The sequence below is a fragment of the Aythya ferina genome, assembly GCF_964211825.1.
Source record: "Aythya ferina genome assembly, chromosome: 9".
NCBI classification, from domain to species: domain Eukaryota; kingdom Metazoa; phylum Chordata; class Aves; order Anseriformes; family Anatidae; genus Aythya; species Aythya ferina.
Genome location: NC_140305.1, coordinates 26,804,530 through 26,827,830, shown reverse-complemented (window position 1 = coordinate 26,827,830; position 23,301 = coordinate 26,804,530). Strand labels below are relative to the sequence as shown.

Genomic DNA, 23,301 nt, shown 5'->3' with positions numbered 1-23,301 from the left:
TCGTGGTTCTTAGCCTGCTGCACACCAACCTTTTCATGCCTGAACCACAAACTGTGTACGGTGCCGTGAAGCTGGTATGCAGAGCAGAGCACTGTGCCTGTGCAGAGTACTCTCCTCCAATCTGCAATTTCCATCTCTGATGTCCACAGCAACATCTGCTGGTAGAATAATATAAATGCATGAAAACCAGCAGGCACAGTCAAATCCTTCAGTTGTGGGCATTTGTCGCTCTTTTCCTAAACTTACGACTGTGCCCCAAAACTTGTGTCACTTCATCTTGCTGTTCATAGTGCCCTGCTTCCCCGGCAACATACAGCATAATTAGACAGCTATTTGTACTCATTGCTATTACCTGTGCTTGAGAAAACAGTGACTTTACTGCTGCAGTAGCACTATATTGCAACGAACACTGTGAACTTTACTACCTTTACTTACTTTTGCAGAGGTATGAATATTTTTGGTTTCTTTTTAAACCACAAAAGTAAAATTTACGGAGTTTAGCAACAAAACTGTCTAAAACTACTGATGTGGGCAAGACTAAAGCATCACCATAAAGCTTTTAGATCTTACATCTGACTACTTTGCCACAGAACGGGATTCATTTCATCCTCATTTATATTTTGGAGTATTGCCAATGACACTAATAGAAAGGATAAGAGCCCAGTAACTAGTGTCTCCTAGCACAGCTTATTATTTGAAGTCCATTAGTACAGTGCAATAACAACTACAGATATATTTCCTGCCCTGTGGGTCATCCAATCTGCAATGAATCTTCCGCAGTCAACAAGGTTCATTAAATTCACATAGTCTTAGAAGGTGTTCCTTGATGCACTCTGTTATTTTAGATTGCATCTGATATATTTCATCAAATGCTTATGAATGCTTGCGTGCATGTTTTATACATACATGTCTCGTAAGTGTTTTTGTGCATAAAACGTTTATTTGTATGTTTGTATATACACCTACTACAGACTAATTAATAATTATGGGCACACTGCAGGACTAAACCCAGAATCTCAGTGTGTTCATACCTTGAAGGACACTTTTGACGATGGCATCTGTGTGATCAGCCAGCAGGTCCGCTTTGGCTATTGCGGCCAAGGATAGGTAACTCGACATGTTTCTGCACAGCTCCTTATTGCCCCTCTGGAGAAATTTCACCGCCACTGGGACAGCTAAGGCCATTACTGGAGGTCGATTGTAGTTCTGGAACAACATGAAGAAACACTGAAAAATAAGCAGCTGAAAAAAATTATTAAAATGAAGTCTCCTGCTGATCAGAATTGGAGGAAGAAAAAAACAGGTCAAAAAAGGTTATGTTTTGGTAACACCACTGGAAACAGACTTCAAAGAAAGAGCACATAAGGAAACTTAAAACTGCTGCAGCAGGAGATGATGACAATACATCCATTTTTGTATTTTGCAAGAGGAGGAGAAAACACAATACTGAGTGCACTACTTAAACGTTAACTGCTGTAACATTTCTAACTATACGTTCTGTTTTGTGCCATCAGAGAACACAGCAGAAGCCGCATCCATTATCCAGACAGAATAGGTAATTTTCACCCCAAAGCACAGGAAATACTTCAGAGCATCACTCCTGCTGTTGACCAGTAAATATTGCTCACCACCCTAGCAGACCCATTGCTGCCTTTCACCCCAGCAGGGCAGCCCTACCTGCGGGCACAGCATCCAGGCAGCATTTTGCTGCTGCTGCTGCTGAGAGGTTTGCTTCCTTCCCCTGCCCTGCATCCTCCAGTGCCCTGCTGCCCCTGCCCTGCAACACCTACCCTCCCCAGAGGCCATCTGGGGAAAGCTCAAAGGCCTGAGCTGCTTTCATGTCCAGAAACGGCATCAGAGCACAGCACAAACATGAGGAAGAAGACCCTAGAACCACGCGGTTCTGCAGCACAGGGTCTCCCTTGTACTTGGCATAACTATGATGTGTCTGTCCGAGTTCCTCATTTGTTTAGTTGTGTTCCTCAGAATTTACAGCAAGGCATGAATATGGCAGCCATGTGTGAAGACAGCCCAAAGCTGTAACTCAAAACCTTACAGCACAATTCACAGAATATTGAGAGCTCTTTTCAAATTGCAGCTCCAAGTAAGTGAAAACAAAGAAGCCCTTTTTGAAGGACAGGGGGTAGATGTAATTAACGCTGAAATCAAAGGCACACCTGTCAAACGAGGAAAAGAGTACACGTGAGGACGTGTTCTGGAAGGCTTGTTCACAGGGTAACCAACAATTTTCCTCTGATAATTAAGATTTCCTTTCTTAAATTCCAGTCAATTCCTCTGAGCACCAGGGTCAAATGACTTTTTTCCTACACTTGGGACTAAAGACAGCTGACTTCTGTCCTCAAAATGGCATCGAGCTTCAGTGATCTTAGGGTTACCTGCACACATACTTAAGTTTTGAGATTAGGGTAAGGATTTTCTGCAACTATTTGTGTGCGCAAAATTGCGTGCACAGATTATAAACATCTATTACCTGTTATGTTCCCGAGTTAAGTTACCTCACTGCTCTTGAAACAAGCAGGACATATTTGTTTATGTGCAATTGAGGATCTACATTCTCTCTGAAACCTCCTTAATCAGTGCTTTTCTCTCATCTTCACTCAGTTTTGAATATCTCTTTGAAACCAGAGTACCTCGTTGTTTTTGAAAATAGTCCTGCAATATGATTAGATTTAATTAGCATCTGAAATCACAGGCAACCACTGGGACCCAGATGTTCCTGAAAGCAACAAAGTAGTGCAAGGGAAGGCAGGCCAGACTTAACACATGCTCATTCTGGAGCAGCACTGAAAAAAATAAATTTAAACACAAGAAAAAACCACAAATCTATTGTTCCATATACCCAGTTACGTTGCCTGCAAGGCCAGCTCTGCCTCTGTGAGTAGTAACTGCCTTGGCCATTAGCCTCACGGAGAGCAGGGCTGACCCTAATTAAGGCTGCAGTTTGCTGCTCAACCAATGCAAAAAAGCCAAGTTAACCGGCTGTGAGGACTCATGCCTGCAACAGAGACCTGCCAAGCAGTGAGTGCTGCTGCAGCTCTGGGATGGCCCCTTTGCACCAGCCCCTGAGGGCTGCAGCAACACCTAGGCACTGCCACAGCTCACTGGGGCAACTGCCACATGACCAAATACTGCATTTTCACAAAAGCCCTTAAAGTGAATAGACCTTCAGGCAGCAGCACATTTAAATCAACATAATGCCTCCTTGCGTTTGGAGGGGAGGCACTACTGAGTGGGAGCCAAATTCTGCCTCCATTTTATACTCCAGGGCTCCATGGAGAAAGAAGGGGAAGATAAGACTTGGCCCTCTGACTAGTATTAAAAAGATCTAAGAAAATTCCAAAGAATAGGATTTTTATTATTTTTTTTTTGACCTATGATAAAGGTGAAATAGTTAAGAAAAGGTTTTAATTCAGATGGAAGGAGAAAGGTTCCATTTGCGCCTTTATAAATAATATCAGGGCATGACAGCACACTTATGTGTAGGTGACAATGAAAACCAGATTTCAATAATATGATATAGTGCTGTTTGCAAACCTAGGGGACCTCCCTGCTGCTAATATCAACAGAAACATGCTGTGAGATTCAACCCAGCTGTCAGATATTCATTACTACTTCAACTAACCCTCGCATATTGCATAAAAACCCAGTTTATGCCTTTCGTTCTTCTTTTATGTGAAGAAACTTGCTCAAAGCAGCTCTGTTTTTATAATTCCCATTTCAGTGAACTCCTCTCTCAAAGCAATCTGTAACACAGTGCAATCCCGAAAACATTTGGATAAGAGCTCGCTTGATTTCGGCACGCAGTTGCCAACAGCGCAGACTGAAGGCTTGGACGAGCCGTGGAGCACTGTGGCATTCCTGTGAAGTACGATATGATTTTACAGTCTACAGCCTTTGGTCTGGGAAGTTGAAGTGGTGCTGCAGCCAGCATCCAAAGCCAGTTCCTGCCTCACCCCCAGGGACTCGAGACAGAAAGGGAAGTGAGCAGCACCCCCTGCGTATCGGGGGCACGGCCCTTGGCAAAGCCAGCCGTTCACAGAGCAGGGCAGACACGATGTGACCCCCCCAGCACACCACTGACCTTCAAAGGATGCTTTACCAGGCCCTGCTCCTGCAGCTTACGAATCGCAGCTCCCAGCGCAGCACAGAAGGAATCCTGCTAAATCTCATCCACAGACTTGACCTCATGTCTGGCTAGAATAAACTCCTTCTCTTCCCAAACCAATATCGGCAAGAAGCTGGCTTCAGGCAAGGAAGTTTCATCCTTTTTTTTAATGTTTTGTTGTAATACTTCTTTGTGTGTCATCAGTGACGGACTAAGAGTATACAACTGACCACAAATCATTGTAAACTAAAGTTTAATTGAAGAAAATTCATTTTTAATTCCACTTTTTTTTTCCCCTGAAACTTCTGGTTTCTTTTGGATTTTAAATACCTTCAGCAAAACTAGATGAGGAATCTCAGGAAGTTTATTGAGCAATCCTACAAGGGGCTAAGCAGCAGCTTTCATGGGACAGTGATGTACGTGTGCCAGTACCGCTGCAATTCTTACAGTGAAAGCACCAGAAAATCCACATCTGATTTTAAGAGGTACAGAAAGGAATTATGAGACAGCAGCCATGCTGCAAACACCACCCCTAAGCAGTCCACACAAAAACACACTCATGGCATTTGGAGAAACAACTACTGTGTCTGACCCATACATTGTACCCACAGAAGAGACTCTGGATATATATATATTTATATATTAATATTATATTTAATATAATATATTTTAATATTATAATATAGTAATATATATATATAAATCCCATATTAAATCAGGTTGGGTCTTAGGAGGATTTTTTCCTCCTCCCCATCTTTAAATGGCTTTTCACCCTAAGATTACCTTCTTAGAAAGCCTTGGAACAGCCTACTCCTACCCTAAAAGGCTGCTGTATACTTTGAGGTCTTATTTTTAGTCTTGTATTTACAGGGTTCAGACAGGACCTATTTTCAGCTGTTCTTCGAGCAAACATTTTTGGGACCTAAATACTTTTTCCATATTATTGTTGCTGCCTCCAGCATTTAGTAAAATATTCTAAGAAATTATTTCAACACTCTTGACCAGGGCATAACCTCTTTCTAGTCCTCTGCTTAGAGCAGTAGCAATCAGCAATCAGGTTTTAGGTCAGAAGGCAGTTTTCTGCATTGCATCTGGACTCAGCTTTTGCAATCCAAATTTAGAGGGAGAGTCTCCTTGCTGACAGGATATCCAGTGACCTAAATGCCACGTTATTAAAATGTCTTCAGTATTTTTCTGCCTTCCAGAACAGTTCCAAAGAATAACTTCTTTCCCAATTTAAGTGCTTTCCAATGAAACTTTCTGTAACCACAGAAAATGGTAGCCCTGCGTCTCCCACTTTCTTACATTAAATGAAATACTTGGAATTGACAAGCATTAAGATAACAACATCTGGCACTAAATAGTCACAATATTTCTAAAGATAAGTAATCTGCCAAAACGTTTGATTCATCAGAATATTACCACATATATGTGATAATGTACATTAACATTTGGGGTCATATTCTCGGTTTTAAACAAATGCAACTACTCTCATGCACCCTTAGAAAACATGAGGCACAACTGCTTTTTCAGAGATAAAGCTGGATAGCTGAGGAATGCATGACACTCCCTTGCTTTTTCCAGCTCATTCTTACCTGCAAGATACAGCTCATGATATCAGACGCTATTTTGGCGTGTGGCGTGTCCTCATCTTTTCCGGAAGGCTTCAGGTTGTGCTCCAGGCATGACTCCCAGAGAGCCACGAGGGCTTTCCCGTGCTTCTCGATGGACTCGGTCTCCCTGATGGCAGTGGTGATGCGAGTGATGCAGATTTCCACCACAGCCTGGTCGTTGTCATTGGTTTGGTAGTCCTGGATCAAATAAAGACATCAGCCAGTGAACGCACATCCTTTATCAGACCCCATAAAACTGACCAGAAGGCTTGAGGTTTTTGTAGCTGCCTATTGTTTGCTCACTTCCACCTTCAGAACTAGTGTTTAGCATGAGTAAAAACAAATCAGCCACGTCATAGATGATACGCTCGCTGTTCCTAGTCTTAATTCTCATTACTGTTAAGATACAGGTTATATTATCACACGATTTTTAGCAGACTGTCTCAAAGCATAGCCTTCTTGACCACAGACTGCAGCTGCATGCCTTATAAACACTGGTGTGGGCCTCTTCTCCCATAAGCATCCCAAAACTCACACTGAAATTGTTACCTACATACAGCCAAATGCAGGGTCCCAAATATTTCCCATCATGTTAGGTCCCTGGTGTAAGCACGGTTAGTTTCAATTAGCATTAACATAACACGAATAAAAATTAATTAAACAGGCTTTATTGCAAAGCCCTGTAATCCCCTGTAATTACTGACACACAAGCCACGTGGCAATGAAGCAGCAGCACTGTGTGATAACATAAAAGGCTGCTGGGGAGAATCATGGAGTCAGGTCTTGTAAGGTTTGCACATTGCCAAAACTGATTTTAAAAATCACAATGATGTAACACACCAGAAAAGCACAGCTGTTGGAACAGGTATTTGTGTTGCTACTTGAGTATCCTAGCGCTCCTAAGAGCTTGCCCTTCCCTTCTGGCACACACTCCAGCCAGAAGTGCATTTGAGGGGTTCTGAGGCTCTGGCTCAAGTCTGCTGTGAAATATAATTAAGGAATAGATGAGCTGATCATTAAACTGTGCACAACTTGCTCTGTAACCAGACTAGTTAAAGGCAAAACACAGGGACAAAGAGGTGACAAAGGTAGTCTGAGGAGACATGGGGCTGGACTCCGGTGCTGGCAGCATCATCCTGCCTCCTTTCAGAAGCTCACCAAGCATTTTGTAGCCACACACACTTCACCTCAAAGGAGCCAGCAGTGTTTGTGTAACCAGCTCACAGCAACAAGCCCCAAGCCTGGAGCTGTCCATGAATAAATGCAGGAGCAAAAGCTGGACACTCATCTTACATTTTGTATGGCATTCTTTAGTTTAAAACCTTGAATTGTGTATGTCACCACTTTTAATGCTTTGTTTCTATGATATATTGAATCACATGAAAAATTATTAGAGGACAGTGTTTCACTTACAGGAGATGAACTAATTATTCTTATCTGTTCAAGAGCTTCCGAGAGACTTCCTTCAATTTCAGCATCATCTAAGGAGAAGAGATCCCCTGCACGTGAAAGGTCCTTCTGTGCCAAAACCAGCCCGAAGAGATGATGCATGGCTGTGTTTGCTGCCACTCAGCCAGGCATATGCATGAAGGAGTTAGATGAGGACAGAACAGGAACAACCCTGCGGACTGGCCATCACTGTACTATGAAGAATAAATCTGTGGCACATTTCAAGACTTCTTTGGCCACAACCTAAAAGGAAAGAAAAAAATAAATAAATGAAAAATTAGCAAATACATTCACTATTACCCAGTTTAGCAAAGATTTTTAAATGATGCATGTAAGCAGTATGCAGAATCCCTGATCTAGGGATGTCCTCAAGGACCTACCATGAACTTCATGTTGAAGTTGAACAAGAAAGTTTCAGCTTTGCCACTCATGGGGTTGGCTTTGCAGAGCGCAAGAGACACGACTATGAGTCAAAGGTGGTCAACTTAAAGGTATGACATTAGACACCTGCTAGATATGGTCCTCATTTAATGCACGGATTTGAGTTAGTTTCATATGCACTGGAAAAGCAGTGCTAGCGCTGGATTCGAGCTTCATAGAGCTTCTATGCACATTGCAGAAATAGCATGGTCTGTGTTTCCAATGAGCAAAATTTCTCTATATTACGTAGAGGGGTAAAAATGTCTGAGATTTGACACTTAGCAGAAGTAAAATACAGGAGAAAAGGGAATCTTATGACAAGTAGGCAATTCATAACCTGGACAGCGCGACGAAGGAGCTGGATGAGCACGACAAGTGTGGGAATCAAACAGCACCTTGCTTTCATGCAGGTTTGGGTTAGCTGAAGGCGTGCACAGCCACACGTGCCCCAACGCCGTGCCGAGAGCTCAGGTGCTGCAGCAGGAGCACAGCAGCTGGCACCGCGGGCTGCAGGCAGCCCTGGCTATGCACCTACCCAGCCTGAAACCTGAGAGCACAAACATTACGTCACAGGGGAAAAAATTCCCTCTGTCTTCACTTATTCATATCATAAAAAATATTTACTGATTTGGAGGATAGCAAGAGATCTACCAAGCGTGCTTCCAGATTGCCCACGTGGTGCTTTCACGGGCAAACTCCTCTCCTGAGCTGATGAACATACTTCATCATGTAATTATTAACTGAAATATATAGAGTATCCTTAATTCCCGTGCTCTATTTTACACTATTTTTCAGAAAAAAAATGCAAAACATCAAGTAAGGGCAAAACCAATGCAAAACACTGAGAACTTTCCAGAAATAGTTCATTGAAACAATCTCTATTTTAACAGAACAGACAAAACCCTGACTTTGATCTCCCATTAGCCTGTTTTATAATTTAAACTATTTAACTATTTAAAATGATTTAAATAGTTAATTTAATAGATAATTAAAAAAATCTATCAATATCATTACACAGTGTTTTTTTTTTTGTTTGTTTGTTTTTGTTTTTTTTTTTTTTTATTTGCAGCAAGACAAAAGCAGAAAAAAGCTAATGAAATTCTAAACCCCAAGGCCCAAGGGGCTCAATTCTCCTGACAAGCTCAAAGACCTAAACCAGCAGTCACCAAGTAAGGTGAGGGTGCTCTGTCTCCAACAGAGGAGACCAGGCCCATCATACTCCTCCACAGCAATTCAGCAATTCTCAAATTTACAAATAAAACTTCAGAAAGCCATAGACAAACTGATTTTTTTTTTTTTTACCTGTTCACGATTTCCCAGTGACACCCCCACTGATGTTTACAGGTGTAAAGTTTGTGCTCTTCGAAACAAAGCCTGTTTGCTCTGCTCTCCAGCTCCCACAGGCAACATCCAAGGGCACGAGTGGAAAGCTGGGGAATCTGGTGGTAAGCAGTGAACCCGAAGCTGTTAATTGCAGTGCCAGGAGTAAAGCATTTCAGGAATGCAGACTAAAGCAGCCTAAAAGTTACCAATCTCTCCGTCAGGTGACTAAATGAACCTAAACGCAGAGAGGCCTTATCTTTGAATGAAACGCTCTGTTTCTAGGACAAAATACAAAGCCTATTCCACTTGACTGCGGTTGTTTTTAATAGAGAAAACAGAACTCTCTGTGTTAGTGGAAAGCTATCCTTTCCTGGGAAGAAGGGTAAAAAGAAAAACTCAGTAAGCTCACACTGTTTTGTTCACTTGTTCTTGTTCTTGCAATAGAGGAGATTTTTCTGTCCAAAGGAATAAATGCTATCATTCTGTAACACTTTACATGAATACAAAAGAGGGTCTGAAGTTTTTTGGCTTTTAACATTACTTTTAGAAGTGGCACAACAAAATCTGGATAGAGAATTCAGAAAAATGCTTCAGGTATGGAGATCCATTTGAGTCCTGCCTTTGATCGGATGCCCTGAAACACAGCTACCTTTTCTTGGCCTTTTGCAAATGAGATTCTTTCTACTCAATGTGCTTCTGCAGGAGAGTTTCTCAGAAAGGTCCTGTTCTCTCTGATGGAATGGTTCCATTTGTACGTGGTTTATAGACAATAAAGACAATATTGAAAACATTTACTTAACCATAAGCTCTTTGAAATGGAATTGTATTGTCATCTTATTACTTAAATTATGTACAAGTGCCCAAAAGACTCTTCTTGCGTAGGTCTTACAAGGAGAAAATCGTTCTTTGAGCATCTCCTTACTCACGACAAGATTTCAGTTTACTGCTAGTAGGTAGCTGCCACTGAAGAAAAGATGAAACATAATAAATGTCTTTTATTCTTAAAAAATAGAACCTGGTTGGACAATTAAATTGCTTCAGAGTGTGGTTCCTGAGATTCCTCATCAGCTCAATTCCACATCGTCAGAATCTTCTTGTTCAACAGGACAGACATCCCTGTCTGATCAGCATCTGAGATCAGACTTACATTTGTACCTCACGTACACAGTTAATGGAAAATAGGCAAAAGGACTTGCCAAAATTCCTCCTTCCCTGTCAGTGCTGTGTCCATGGGGGCAAACAGCTGGGATCTACACCTTCACGTGGTCAAAACATGGGAAGAAAGCAGCGACTCCAGCTCTTGTAACAAACTCCAGGTCATCATTATGCATAAAAAGAGACAGCTTATACCACAGCCCATTTCCACAGGTTCATGGTGCTCTCCCACATTTAATTCAAATTTTTTTATTCTGGTTTTTGCTACACCTAGATTCCTTTTTCATGACAAACTTAAAGAGCCACGTGTTCCCTGGGACCTTGAAGCTGCTCCCCTCCAAGGTGAGTCTCTTAACTTGCTGGAGGCACAACATTCTTACCAAAGCTCCTTATCAGAAGCAATCAGAACAAAAGCTAGCCTGACAGGTTTCAGAGCTTGAAGCAATTGAATTGGTCTGTTTGCAAAATAATTCCCCCAATGAAAGAAGATTAACAATAAAAAAATTCACGTAAAAGGGCGGTCGGACCTAAAGGCATCCAAGAGCCAATTGAACTCAGCTAAAAAAAGAGTCATAGTTTTATCAGGAACTCAGATTCTGCAGAAAGACATTAGAAGGACAAAAAAAAAAAAAAAAAAAAAAAAGAAAAGAAAAGAAAAAAGTATTTTTGGAATCAGAGAGGAAGGGAAAGGAATAAGATACGTTGAATTTTTAGTGGGGCAAAGGCTGCAAGAAGTTAGAGTCATTTCCATAACTTGCAAGGACTTGAGATGAAAGTATGGTTGCTCAGTTTTACTAGATGGTGCTATCCCACTGAAGACAAAAGGGCAATCTCTGAAGAACTGTGCCATGTTGTTAATCTAGCTGTACACTAAACAACAGAAATATGAAAAACCCCTCACTATACTTAAGAAATTTTTGGAAACGCAGGCTACCTGCAGTTAACGTTAAGTGAACCTTACAGCATCTTCCAGTTTCCTCACTAGAAAGCAAGGGGCACCTAACCTCTTACTGCACTGCTCAAGCAAATTAGAAGGGAATTTACATCATACTGCATTTCAGAACAAAGTTAAACATTACCGAGTCCTGAGCTAACTCATCTCTGCAGTAAAATCCATAACCCACAGCCATGAGGGATAAACTCTCAAAGCCTCTGACTGGTTGCCGTTGAGCACATTGAAGGACAACAGGCCGGGAGGATGAACCTTGCTGGGGCCACACCAAGGACAGGCTCTACTCCTAAGGTAGTGCACAGCGAGGGCTCCAAATTCTTAATCCATTCAGCACTTCCCAAACCCCATTCTCTTCCATGACACCCATTTTGCCACAGGCACTGAGCATGGTTCTCCTCAAACACCGCAGCACAGCTTCAAACTAGAGCCTCGCCAGCTGATGTTTCTTCTTTACTGATGGATCGAGCAACCCTAAGAGCCAGAACTCTTTGATAAAGAAAAGGCAAATTTCCTTTTCAGTATAAACTGAACACCCAGTGCAAAAATTATTTTAGATGTAGTTGTCAAGCAAATTACACAAGAGAGAATTCTCCTTAAGTGAAGAGAGTTGTGTTAAAGGACTGGGAGGCCAGAGGTCTTGCTGTACCATGGCAATCCCATGCAATCCCAGCCCAATGCTTTGACTATTCTATCAAGAAAAAGGAATAAATAAATAAATACATAAATTTCCTTACCTCACAGACATGTTGCCATGCTTAATACACTGGATTGTATGAAGTGCTTTGGATGCCTTGGATGAAAGATGCTATAGGAAAGCAAAAGCACAACTGTGTTAGTAACTCTGCCTTTTCAGCACTGGGTGTGCAGACTATAAAACATGCTGCATGATACCACCAGGAGTAAGACTGTGTATTTCACTGAACTGGGTTTAATATTTAGGACATGGTCCTATTAAAAACAAAAAACCACAGGAAAACAAATAGGACAGCAGCTCTACAAAACCCTGTGGGAGTTTGATGTTATTCACACACGCATGGATTGAACAAAGAGAGGTTTGGATTCCCATTCTCTCTGGGGGTGGGGACAAATATTTCCAACAACTGCACATTTAGTTTTATTTTACTTTTCTATGAATAGGAGGAAGATTACAATCACCTTCAAAGTAAACTTTCTCTCTGTGTATACAGCAGGATTCCCTTCTCTTGAAATCCTTCACCCCCACCTCACAGGAAAAATCTGTTCTGCAGAATTAGAAAAAGGATGTCTCGGTCACAACAGTTCCTAATGTCTCCAAGACTGTTGGATACTTCCTTCCCCACATGCATCCATGCAGGAAAAAAAGAAAGCACGGATACGTTTCCTGATTATTTTGGGCCTGAAACTTTCCCAAGAACATTCACATACGTAATTTATGGAGAGAATATTGCAAGATATTTTGGACAACCGCCCCCCTCCATGTTACAATAATAATTTGATTTATTTTTGTATTTGAAACACATTTACTTACTAAAATAGAGCGCTCTTTCGAAACTTTTAAATAAAGTTCTCACATTTTTCAGTGAAAGAAAAGGATTAAAGATTATTTTGAAAGAGCATCATTTTCACACAGGGTGAATAGACTACAGCAGTTCCCATGGGATCACCTGCATATATTTAAACTCTTCCCACAAAACAACCATTGTTTGCTACAAGCCTCTGTTTTTTTTCTGTCATGACAGGTTTCCACACTTCATGTCGTCTAGAGATCCCATGGATGCTGAGCTGGACCAGATGATCAAACAATGAAACATTAAGTCCGCTAATTAGGATTTATTATTTTTGGGGGGGGGCTAACGAAACACCTTGCTGCAGTCCTGGGAGCTGCAAACTGACTAATGCCCAGTCCTTATACAAAAATAAATTGTATTCTTACTGGAAGCAACTGTAAAACAATCAGAGGAAACGTACTGCCTCTTAAGATCCATCTCTTCTAACAGGTTGCAGGGCTTTTAGGGAGGTCTTTTCCCAATTTAAGGTCAGAACTCTTCCTTGACATGCAAACCACCATGTAAATATTCTCCCCTGTGATTAACTGGCTTAATTGGTAGGTTTTACAGCTCAGATGATGCTTTAAGTGAGCCAGATCTCACAGATCTGTCGCAATTTGGGCTGCAAAAATCCATGCAGAACAAAGCCGACAGAGAGTGGAAAGAATGTACCTGTAAAGCTGTTAGGTGTGCCTCTTGCGAAAGGTTTGTAACTTGACCAAAAAAAAAATAAAATCTTTTAACATATCTGCTTGATAACCTATGTACTATTAAGAGAGTTTTCTACAATTTTCAGTATATAAATAATAAAGTCAAAGGCTGACATTTGGCTGTTGTTTCAGAACACGCTAATGCCATAAGTAACACAGCAAAAACATTTTTAAAAATTAGTAAGACAGATGTGCAAGAAGTCAATTTGTAAGTAGCTTCATTAAAACATTATGCTAGAATAACATTGCTTACATATGCTAAATTGCTTCATGTAACAAATACCAATGCACTTATTGTCATGGTGATGCTGTCAGAAGTTCACCATTTTCAAGTATTTCTTAGTGAGAATCCATATACATGACGGGTTTTCAATGCTATAGAGACATTACAGGAAAAGGACATGTTAGAAAGTTTTACTCAGTGTAAAAATGTGCATTTCTGTCTAAAGAGCACGAGAGACTAAATAGAACAGACCATCAGGAGATGACAACGGGATAAAGTCTTCAAGAATTTCACTCTGGAAGTAAAAATGGGACTAGAGTGATTAAAAAGTAATAATAAATCAAGTCCCTGTCCCTCAATGTCTCCTGAACTGGCAGGCACCAAACAATCCCTGAATGTCCTACGGTTCCTCCCAGGTATGTGGCAATCCACTCCAGCCTCTTCAGTACATATTTTAGTACAAACAACACCTTCTCTAGTCCGTATTTTCCAAGTTCCCCTAATGTAAGGCAATAATCCCACAGCACGAGGTGCAGAGTGCCTTCAGAGAGCAGGGAAGAAAGCAAAACGCATTTGAGCCCCAAGATGAATCAAGAACGCCGCGGGATTAACGCCCGTGCTGTAACACACCCCGATGCACAGGCACTGCTTTTTCTCTCTAGTCAGCTACGAGCTAATTTACAGCAGGTTTTTAACAAACATTATTGTAATGCATTTATACATGTAACAGCCACAGTTCCTGCGTTCACAGAAAAAAACAGTCACTTAACCAGAATTAAAGACAACATTTTATACGCTCTCAAAAACCTCTTCCATTATTTAATATTTGGATGTGCTACTCAACTTCTTTCCATGCAGTAATTTATTCATTATTGAAAGTGTTACATGAATGCATATTTATTTAAGTTAGTTATTCATACCTCTCAGGAGAGAAACCTCTGAAAAACATTAATAATTGAAGGCAAATTGTTGGTCTTTAGAGAAATTCTGATAAAATCCATTACAACTGTCAGTTCCCCTTCCATCCCCCTGTCTCTGGTATGCGAGGCTGCTGGCTCGGTGCACAGCCTTGTCAAACCAACCGTACAGTCTATTCAGTTACCCTGGAGTTGTCATGTGGAATCAAGCAAACAAATATCTTCTCTCCATTTTCCCCAACTCCAGAACTCAAAAACAGCTCAGAACTAATTCTTCCCAAAAGCTTAAAGTCGGCAGCAGCTTGAGTGGAAATGCTCCGAGCTCGATATGGAATTTGAATTAGTTAAAAGGATTTTATCAACAGCCAGTGGTTACATTCAGTTAATTAATAACTTGCTTAAGAGCAACGAGGAAATTGCAGCAGTTAATATAATATCATATGGGGCCTCTTGTCAGAAGTCGGCGAGAAGGCTGGGCTCTGTGTCTTTGGAGGAACACCAGCCCAAGGAAAATTGGGGAAGGAGCAGGATGCCAGGCAGGACGTGCATCCTTTCAGGTGGCACCTGTCCTGTCTCGCCAACCCACAGAATTTCGGGCAGCCCTCACAAAGTGCCGCCGCCCGGCTGAAACCTGTGCTCAGGACCTACCTCACCACCTCCAAAGCTTGGCAGCTGCAGTGGAGAAATCATTTCTAAATCTGCCTGGCAGATTTCTCATGCCAGCTGAACGTGCTTGCCTTCCACATTAAGCATGTCTGTATACTTCTCCCTTTAGCTTTCCTTTGATAAGTAAATTCCACATTTCCAAAGCATTAACCGTAACTAAACCCTACCCTACACACAGGCCCACGGGGAGCTTGACAGAATTTATACTGGGCTATATTTTCCTCTCCTTGCTGAGCATAGGAGCAAACCCACACTGGGAGTGTCCCAGCACTGGCATTTTTCTAATAATGGTTATTTGGATATGGCTTTGGCCACCTCGCAGAACAGCAAGGGGTAACGTCAAGCACTCTCAGCCAGCTACTTATCCAGAAGAAAAGAAAAACTGTTTGCCCAAAGATAATGAGGAGGCACGTTTGTAGCATTTTTGTTAAGTCCTTTGCCTTTTTGCAACACAGTAAGGATTCATAAATTCTGGTTTAAAAAAATCTGCTCCACAGAGTATACAATTAAGTTACGAGTCCTTGATTTTAACAGTAAGCACTCAGAATAGCTTTGTGGCTCCAGATCATTGCAGCATGGCCTCTACAACCAAATACAGAACTAACGGTGGCTGAACACATACTTTAATGAAGCTAAGAGACTTTTTTTTTTTTTTTTTAATATAATTGTGTTCACTGTATCTTCCTTTTAACTTAGTATGCATTGAAACACACCGTTTGCTTCCCTCCTTCCTCTGTGAGGCTAAGCAAGACTTACAGGTTGTTAGCAGAACACAAACCTTCACTCTAAAAATTGTTTTCTAAACATGAGATGTTAGAAAGCATTTTAAAAAGCAGCATGGCCTAACTACTGTCTTAGGAGAGCATAAAGAGGATCTTGGATTCTACTTCTGCATCTGATTTAAGTTACTGCACAGTGGGAATTAACAGGTTGATTCCTTCACTTGCTACAAGCAACAGAAGTAACATTTCCCCTCGGTGTCTGACAATCTTTTCAATTTTTTATACAGAAGGAAAAGTAGAACCACAAGCTGGTTTTGTGCTTACTCAAACACAACTCCAGTCAGAGCTAATCACAATCCTGAGAAGATTTATGTGGAAAAGCTCTTCTGATAGCTACACTAAAAAGGAGAAGATGAACGTTGACTGCCTTCTCAGACAACCCATTCCCTTAATGCCATGAGGTGGACAGCAGCAAGGGGTCCTGCACAGAATATATCTTACCCTGGAGTCAATGTTCTCTGCTCCCAGAATCATCTGTATAGTCAGGGAGAAAACCAACAGAGACAGCTGACTAAGGAGTATAAGGCAAAGCAAAGATCAGGCGCAAGAGACCCAAACGAGCTTAGAAAAGAAGACTGATGGCATTACCTTGAAGAAAGACACAGCAACATGGCACTTTCCTGGCTAGGGCTTCAGTCCCTTCCAATCTGTTTCCAAGCTGTACACTCGCTGCAGGGCTTTGCCATGCTAGCATCACCCTTTATAACCCTGAGATATTCATACCTTAATTAGCTTGTTTTTTCATTGATGGATTCATTGTTATACACCACTGATGTCACTAAGACAATGAAATGTTAGTTAATGCAGGATTGGACGTTAAAGAATGTCACGGGAAGCCTGAGTCAAGCCACCCGCTGCAGTCCTCTTGAATGTTCTTCAGCTTCCCTCTTACTGTTTATAAAAAATGTAATCAGCCACACAAAGAACACCAAATACCACTGGACCAGGATATGCTTGGAAAGACAAATGAAATTAAAGACAATAAATAGCACTTGTGCAACTCGTGTCTCTGAAGCATATAATGCCCACAACAAACAATGTATTGCAATAAGGCAAAAAGACTTACATGTGTATTTCACTATCTGGAAGAGGAGAATTGGCTTTATGAAGAGGTTTCCCACCCTAGAAAAAACTTGGTTTTAACCTTCATAATAGCTGCAATGAATTTGTGCCCCTCTTAAAGTCCTGAAAATAATGTATTTTGTTAGGCTTGTTTAAATAAATGTCTTGTTAGGAAAGAAAGATGCTACTGTTCTCTCTGACTAATTGGTGAAGAGAAACAGAATATTCTGTATTCATTGCGTTTAGCCTAAATGAGTCGTGTTATCTTCTACTCAGACAAAGCAGTTTAATTTTAATAACAACAATGCTGACAGCTACAATACTGTTCTTGCAGAAGTTTGCTTGTAAATAATTAACAATTGTTGTAGAATGACAGTGGGCTTTTTGATAGCTCTATTAATTTCACAGTCAAGCTGAAGTCTCTTTAATTTAGAGTGTTCATAAAAATCCACAAACACCCACAACCTACTAAAGTAAAAAGCTAATAGGAAAAAAAAAATCAGGTTTATGTCCCTGCATCCATCTAGATGCCAGAAATCTGTTGTATGCCCAAAATCTGCCACAGAAACCAATGAGGATAGTACAGAAGTTATGGATCATGCCTCCAAAGAGTTTACGTTCAAAAACTTCAAAATCAGGCAATTATTAGTCTGAAGTCTGCGTTCAGATGATCAGCAAGCTCAGATAACAAAGTTTAGCTCTGTGTTGTAGGGCCTGGTGGTCAGCCACCCCTGGTAGCATTAGGCAGATTTAGCCCAGATGGTGCAGTGCCTACTGCTGTCCTTCAAGTATGTGCACTGATGCCTCAAAATCTTGCTAGGCAAGACACTGATGACTGTTTGCTTAATCCACTCAGATTTTTAAAATCTGGCAAAATTCCTCTGATTCTCATAGAATCAGTGAGGACACAAATACCTTGAGGAACATGGAAACATTTCCTTTGTAAGTAAATTCTTTGCCACATAGTTAACTAGTTCACAGCTGCATCTTTTACACAGATATTAGCAATTTTGTCCAAGAATTTTAGAAACAGATTCAGTGCTTCCTCTACCAAAATGAGATAAATATAATGTGATTTTGTTTCCTTCCAGATAACATATTCTGGTGTGTCCATTCCTCTGAGGAACCTCTCCAAAGCTCACTGAAGTCAATTGAGCAACTCTTAGAAGTTCTGTTTTCAACTTTTGTTCTCCCAGTAGGTATTTTCACAAGTTTCCTTATGCCTATTTGCTGCCCCAGATAAAGAAGTGAATAATGACACAGGCATTTATGAAGTAATCTTTGGTTCCTATATGGACTAGTTTACAAAAAGTATTTCTGGGCCATGCACTTGACTGGCAGCAGTCCAATAATTCATGTACTTGCATAATTTCATACACTGGATTATTTAGGATAGTAAACTCTCCTGCCAAACAAACTGTTAGTTATCAACCTAATATTTCTATCAAATTCGATATTAACACTATTTTTTTAAACTATTCTACTTATTATTTGTACAGTGAGGATTGTTTATACTCCAATTACTGACAAAGCAATCTGGTTTGACACTTTTAGAATAGCTGTTTATTTCTAAAGGCCAAACCCTGTGTTCCAAAGTCAAAGCTGCTGTTGAAATTAAAATAGGTTTTCCCTGAATGAAGACTAAAAACCATAGGATTTGACCCGTTGTCTCAGAGGAACCAGACTCTGCCTCAGCACTGTAGCTGTTCGTTAGTTGGGTTGGTAGGTGGCTATTGCCTGGCAGCCCTATCTTGTAACAATACACAGAGCTCATTATCAGCTGCACTGCTCCAAAAGGCTCATCTGCATCACAAAAGACAACATCTGCTGTGCATCGAAGTGCCATCTCATTGATAAACTATATCAGAAACAGAAAAGTTTGAATACTTATTTCTTGATGGCCAGTGCTGTTTTGGAGAAAGTTCCAAAACACTCATAGGCAGCAAACAAATGTTACTTCAGGCCCATCTGACGGTTCTTCAGCTGCTCAGCATCCTTCCTTGCTGTGATGGACAAACTGTAGACACACCCAACCTATTTTTACACACTCACATGCACACACACACACATCCTCTCACATTCACATTTTGCATATCAGATGGCATATTTTCATTACCTACCTGAATCATTTTCCAACTGAACTGCATTTTTTACTTCAGGCATCTATTTCCATTCACATTGTTTCCCACATAAAGGGCCTTCTTAATTGAGCTGCATAGTTTATGAATTGTGGTAATTGAGCTGCATAACTCCACTGCAGAGTGTTTATATACTGTACCAAGCAGCATATTGAGTGTGGATTTGCGCCTCCGCAGTTACAAGCTCTGCAAGTTGAGGAGCACTTCAACAGTTCCGTTGTATTTTTCACTTCTAAATTTCTGTATGTTTTTCCTACTTTCCTACCCTTTCAACCCTGAATGGGCAGAAATCTGCACTTGGCTTAAGCAAAGTCTTTTTAAGGGTAGTCAGGCAAATGAATTAAACTGCTGCTGACAGCCCAAGTAACCCTTGTATTCTGTCCCTGAGAGCAGAAGTCAAGAAAACTTACCTCAGGAGAGCAAAGGCAGCTACTCCCACACAGAAGAAAAAACTGCCTGACTGCAAGGGACTGTTTCAATAGGCACTCACGCTCTTCATTTCTGGTTAAGAGCCAGAAACCTTTTAAAGAGTCCCAGAACCAGGGAGGAGAAGCAGTATCGATAAGCAGCAGTGAGGACATGCTGTTCTCAGCTGCCTGGAGACAAAAGCTCAGCAGCCAGGACGTGCCTGCTGCAGACAGGAACAGCACCTAGAACCAAGACTGGTGCTGCACAGCATCCAGACACTTCTCATCCTAATTAAGCTATAGGCTAACAGTGATTATTAATATTAAACACCTATCCTCTGAAGCTACTAATGATACCAGATAATCCGTTCCATAGCTCCGCATTTAAAATTAATACAAGCATTTCTGCTACCTTTTGAGAAAGAAACGCAGCGCACAGTGGTACAATGAGCTCATGCCTTTCCTGTGAACAGGTTCTCCTCTTGGCTATGGATAGATGCCAAAGTAAGAGTCAGTATTTAAAAACTACTGAAACATCTGTTCAGGATATAATACTTCAAAAGCTTACCATCATTAATTCTATAGCTCACAGATGAGCACAATGCTTTGAAAGATACAAACATAAGGAACAGTACTTCCACCAGGAACTCTAAAGTCAACAATGGCAGAGCTGAGCAGTGGCACTTATTTCATGGCTTAAGGAAACCAGGCAACAGAAAAAAAAAAAGTATAAATAGACAACACCTCATGGGAGAAATTATTTAAATGAATTAATATCAGCAGTAGTATGTATGCCTAGGAAAACTGCTTTCCTAGACCTAATTTTGTTTGCTACATTTGCAGAAGAAAGTCTCTGTATAAAATGAGCGTGGAACCATAGAAATGTAGGATTGGAAAAGCTTCAAGATGTGATCTAACCTACATCCTTGTGCTGAGGCAAGAGCTGTCAGGTATAGACACACCTGATGTTTTTCTGCTCTGTTACTGCTTCCCAGAGGTAAATGTTTCAACACTTCCCAATTAAGAATTTACCCAGTAGCCAAGCACTTCTCCCAATTTCATTAGGAGCAGTCAATAACAGATCACTGTTTTGTTACAGGGCCTCACTTTCTCAATGATTCATTGCTCTCTCAAATGCCTCTTGTGGAGCAAACATCTCGTTCAGTTTCTCACCTGTTTCACATCCTCTTGTCAATTTCCACCCCACCCTTGTATCTCTGGTCTCTCTCTTTTCTGGAAGAGATGTACTGAAAACAGAACACCACAGCCTACCCCAGGCCTTTTCAAGTGTAATTACAGTAGGATTACAGCTTCCCATGTTTTGCAGCCATCTCCCAATGAGCACACTTCAGAGCTACAGCTGCTTTTCTCCACAGCGTCATGCTATTGACTCATCACTGTGCTGTAGCTTGGCAGCACCTCCCTCATATACGTAACCACTGTCAGCTTCTCCACCATTATCTGTCTCATTTGGCAATTCCTCATGTTTTGCTCAGTGCTTTTCCATGTCCTGTTAAGTTAATTTAACCTTAGGGTAGGACCTAAGCAAAATTTGCTTCACAAAGCTTTCATGACCTCAAAAAATTCCTCATTTTTTTTTTTTTTTAAAATTTATTTTTTCCCTCTATACTGCTATACGTGTTGTCCTTTTCTTTAAGCATCCCCACTCGCCCAAGAACCTCCTACCCACAGATGTGGCACACAGCTAACAACAGGGGTTCCAGTACAAAAACAACTCCCTGAAACTTCAAAATATTGCAGAGAAACAATTTTTTCCCCTCAAACTAGAAAATTAAACCAATAGTCTCTGCAATGTAAGTCAACATCTGATCCTTTGTGTCCAAAATGTGATTCTCAGTTTTTCCCCAGAAGGTCTGAATTTATCAAATAGTGAGGTGTACACATTGCATTAAAATGAAGTAATAGAAAATTCAGTGTTCACCTTTCACGTCCAACTCGGTAGTAAACTGATCCAATTTTTCTGTCAACTATGTTATGGGGAAAAAGAAGAAAATAGGAAAAAAAAAATCAGATTAACACATCCTGAGATAAATGGTATTTCAGCTAAGTTTAATCTTACTTTTGAAAGGTGCAAACTCATCATATACATCTATATGGAGGATTCTGCAGAATACCTGGGAGGCTCAACATTATGACAGCTACACCATCAAACTGTATATGGGTTTTCTCCACCCCTGCCCGTCAGCTGGGCTCATGGGGCAAGACAAGAATTTAAGCTGGGGCCTGAAATTCCCATATCCAGTCCAACCACGTTTAAACATAAAGGTAATTTTCTCCTAATCGCAAAGACTGATTACCCATTTAGTCTTCCTCATCAGACCGTAAATAGATGTTCCTCTGTCTTCTTGGAAAAAAAATACTTAATTTGACTTAAAATACAAAATAGCTTGATATTCTAGAGTTAAATGTGATCAAGCAGAATTTTTAGTCTTACCTGGAAGTTTTCAAATATTTAAATAAGTCTTCCCTGATTCCACCTTCTCATTAATTCTTGCGAAGGATCTCTCTCTTTCCAACTGGTTACTACAAAAATGTTCAGATAACAGAGACTGTCAAAAAGAACAGCATTTTCTTGTCCAAATAATATTCAGTACAGATTCAATTTATCACATCTCATTAACAAAGTTGTAGAACCATCCTGAATGTCTTCAAATCTTAGATGAATCTCATTAGAATCCTTTCACCTTAAAAATTATAAAATCAACTTCAAATTTACAGTCTCATAGTGCCTTCACTCACACTACACTGTACTCCCAGAAAAGGGTTAATGTCATGCATATACACAGACCGAGGACTTTATTTTAATGGCAAGGCAACAAAGAAGTTCACTTAATGACAAGTTCTTGGACTAATGTATTATTCATTTTGTTATGTGACAGTAGAACAAAATTGTGTCCATAAATATATAATGCTATACATCACTTTTTAGTGTAGTTTACATTTATGAAATAATTGGCTGTCTTTCAGCACATTACCCTCTCTTTATTCACTTTTTAAAGTGGGTGTCATAAGATGCAGCTCATGACATACAAGATACGCACATTCTAGAAACAGAAGCAGCAACTGGCCTGGATAAACCTGTGAATTTCAAGCTTTCTTTCTGGAAACATTTTCTAGCCTCTAGAAGCATTTTAGAGGTATCATTACAGTGCTCTTCCACACCTAAATTGCTAGTTTTCTCATTTTCCCTTACAATTAACATTATAAAAGTATATAAATCTGCATGCCTTTGCCAATCAGCAACAGATGAGCCTCGTGGACATAAGCGGGGAATTTCACAGTGCCAGACAACTGCTGCTCAGCTGCCAAACACAACACTGAATCATCGCTTGAGCAGCAATTAAACCAGAACAATACAGATACCCAAACCCTTCCTTTAATCAGTCTCCCAACCCTGTGTTAATTAGCTAGGCTGCAGTAACTACAGAAATGATGAGCCTATATGAGAATAAAAGCAAAATTCTATTAAAAATTCAGTAAATTATACAATATTCCTTCCTATCAAAATATTTTAAAATATTCATGCTTAAAAGTGCACGTCCTGTGAAGATCCCAGGATTGTTCATTAGGCTCCTTTGTCTCTCGGATCACTCCCTGCCATTACCAATTAAACTAAAAGGCAGCGCCTGAGAGCCGCCGGCAGGTCCAAGGGGCACTAACTCAGCGGTGAAAAGGGCAGGTTTGGAGGCAGCAGAAAGCTTGTGGCTGCATCCCAGACCGAGGCCAGGCCTGCAAAGGGCAATTTGGGCTCGGCCCTGCAGTAAATGAACGTGTGTTGCTCTTCATTCTGGGTTGAACCTGGTTTTTAGGC

At 40.7% G+C, this 23,301-nt stretch overlaps 1 protein-coding gene across 17 annotated transcripts in view; it reads right to left on the bottom strand.

Annotated features, from left to right (window-relative positions):
* The window catches only part of VEPH1 (ventricular zone expressed PH domain containing 1), an 82,428-nt gene extending 60,365 nt beyond the window's left edge, over nt 1–22,063 (bottom strand). Inside the window, exons 1-8 of one of the 17 annotated variants that reach the window (XM_084530017.1) lie at nt 19,045–19,436; nt 12,194–12,279; nt 11,773–11,843; nt 8,911–9,047; nt 7,946–8,155; nt 7,153–7,431; nt 5,722–5,937; nt 1,032–1,206 (exon numbers count right to left, since the gene is read on the bottom strand). In XM_084530017.1, the coding sequence (XP_084386143.1) occupies nt 1,032–1,206; nt 5,722–5,937; nt 7,153–7,290 (529 nt within the window). In that variant the 5' untranslated portion in view covers nt 7,291–7,431; nt 7,946–8,155; nt 8,911–9,047; ... (1 more) ...; nt 12,194–12,279; nt 19,045–19,436. Of the gene's footprint in view, nt 1–1,031; nt 1,207–5,721; nt 5,938–7,152; nt 7,432–7,945; nt 8,156–8,910; nt 9,048–11,772; nt 11,844–12,193; nt 12,280–14,417; nt 14,718–15,062; nt 15,080–16,450; nt 16,472–19,044; nt 19,437–19,472; nt 19,543–20,642; nt 20,927–21,411; nt 21,458–21,924 lie in introns of those variants that run through there. The other 16 variants (XM_084530020.1, XM_084530018.1, XM_084530010.1 and 13 more) reach the window with 16 other exon arrangements.
* Nucleotides 22,064–23,301: the final 1,238 nt, after the last annotated feature.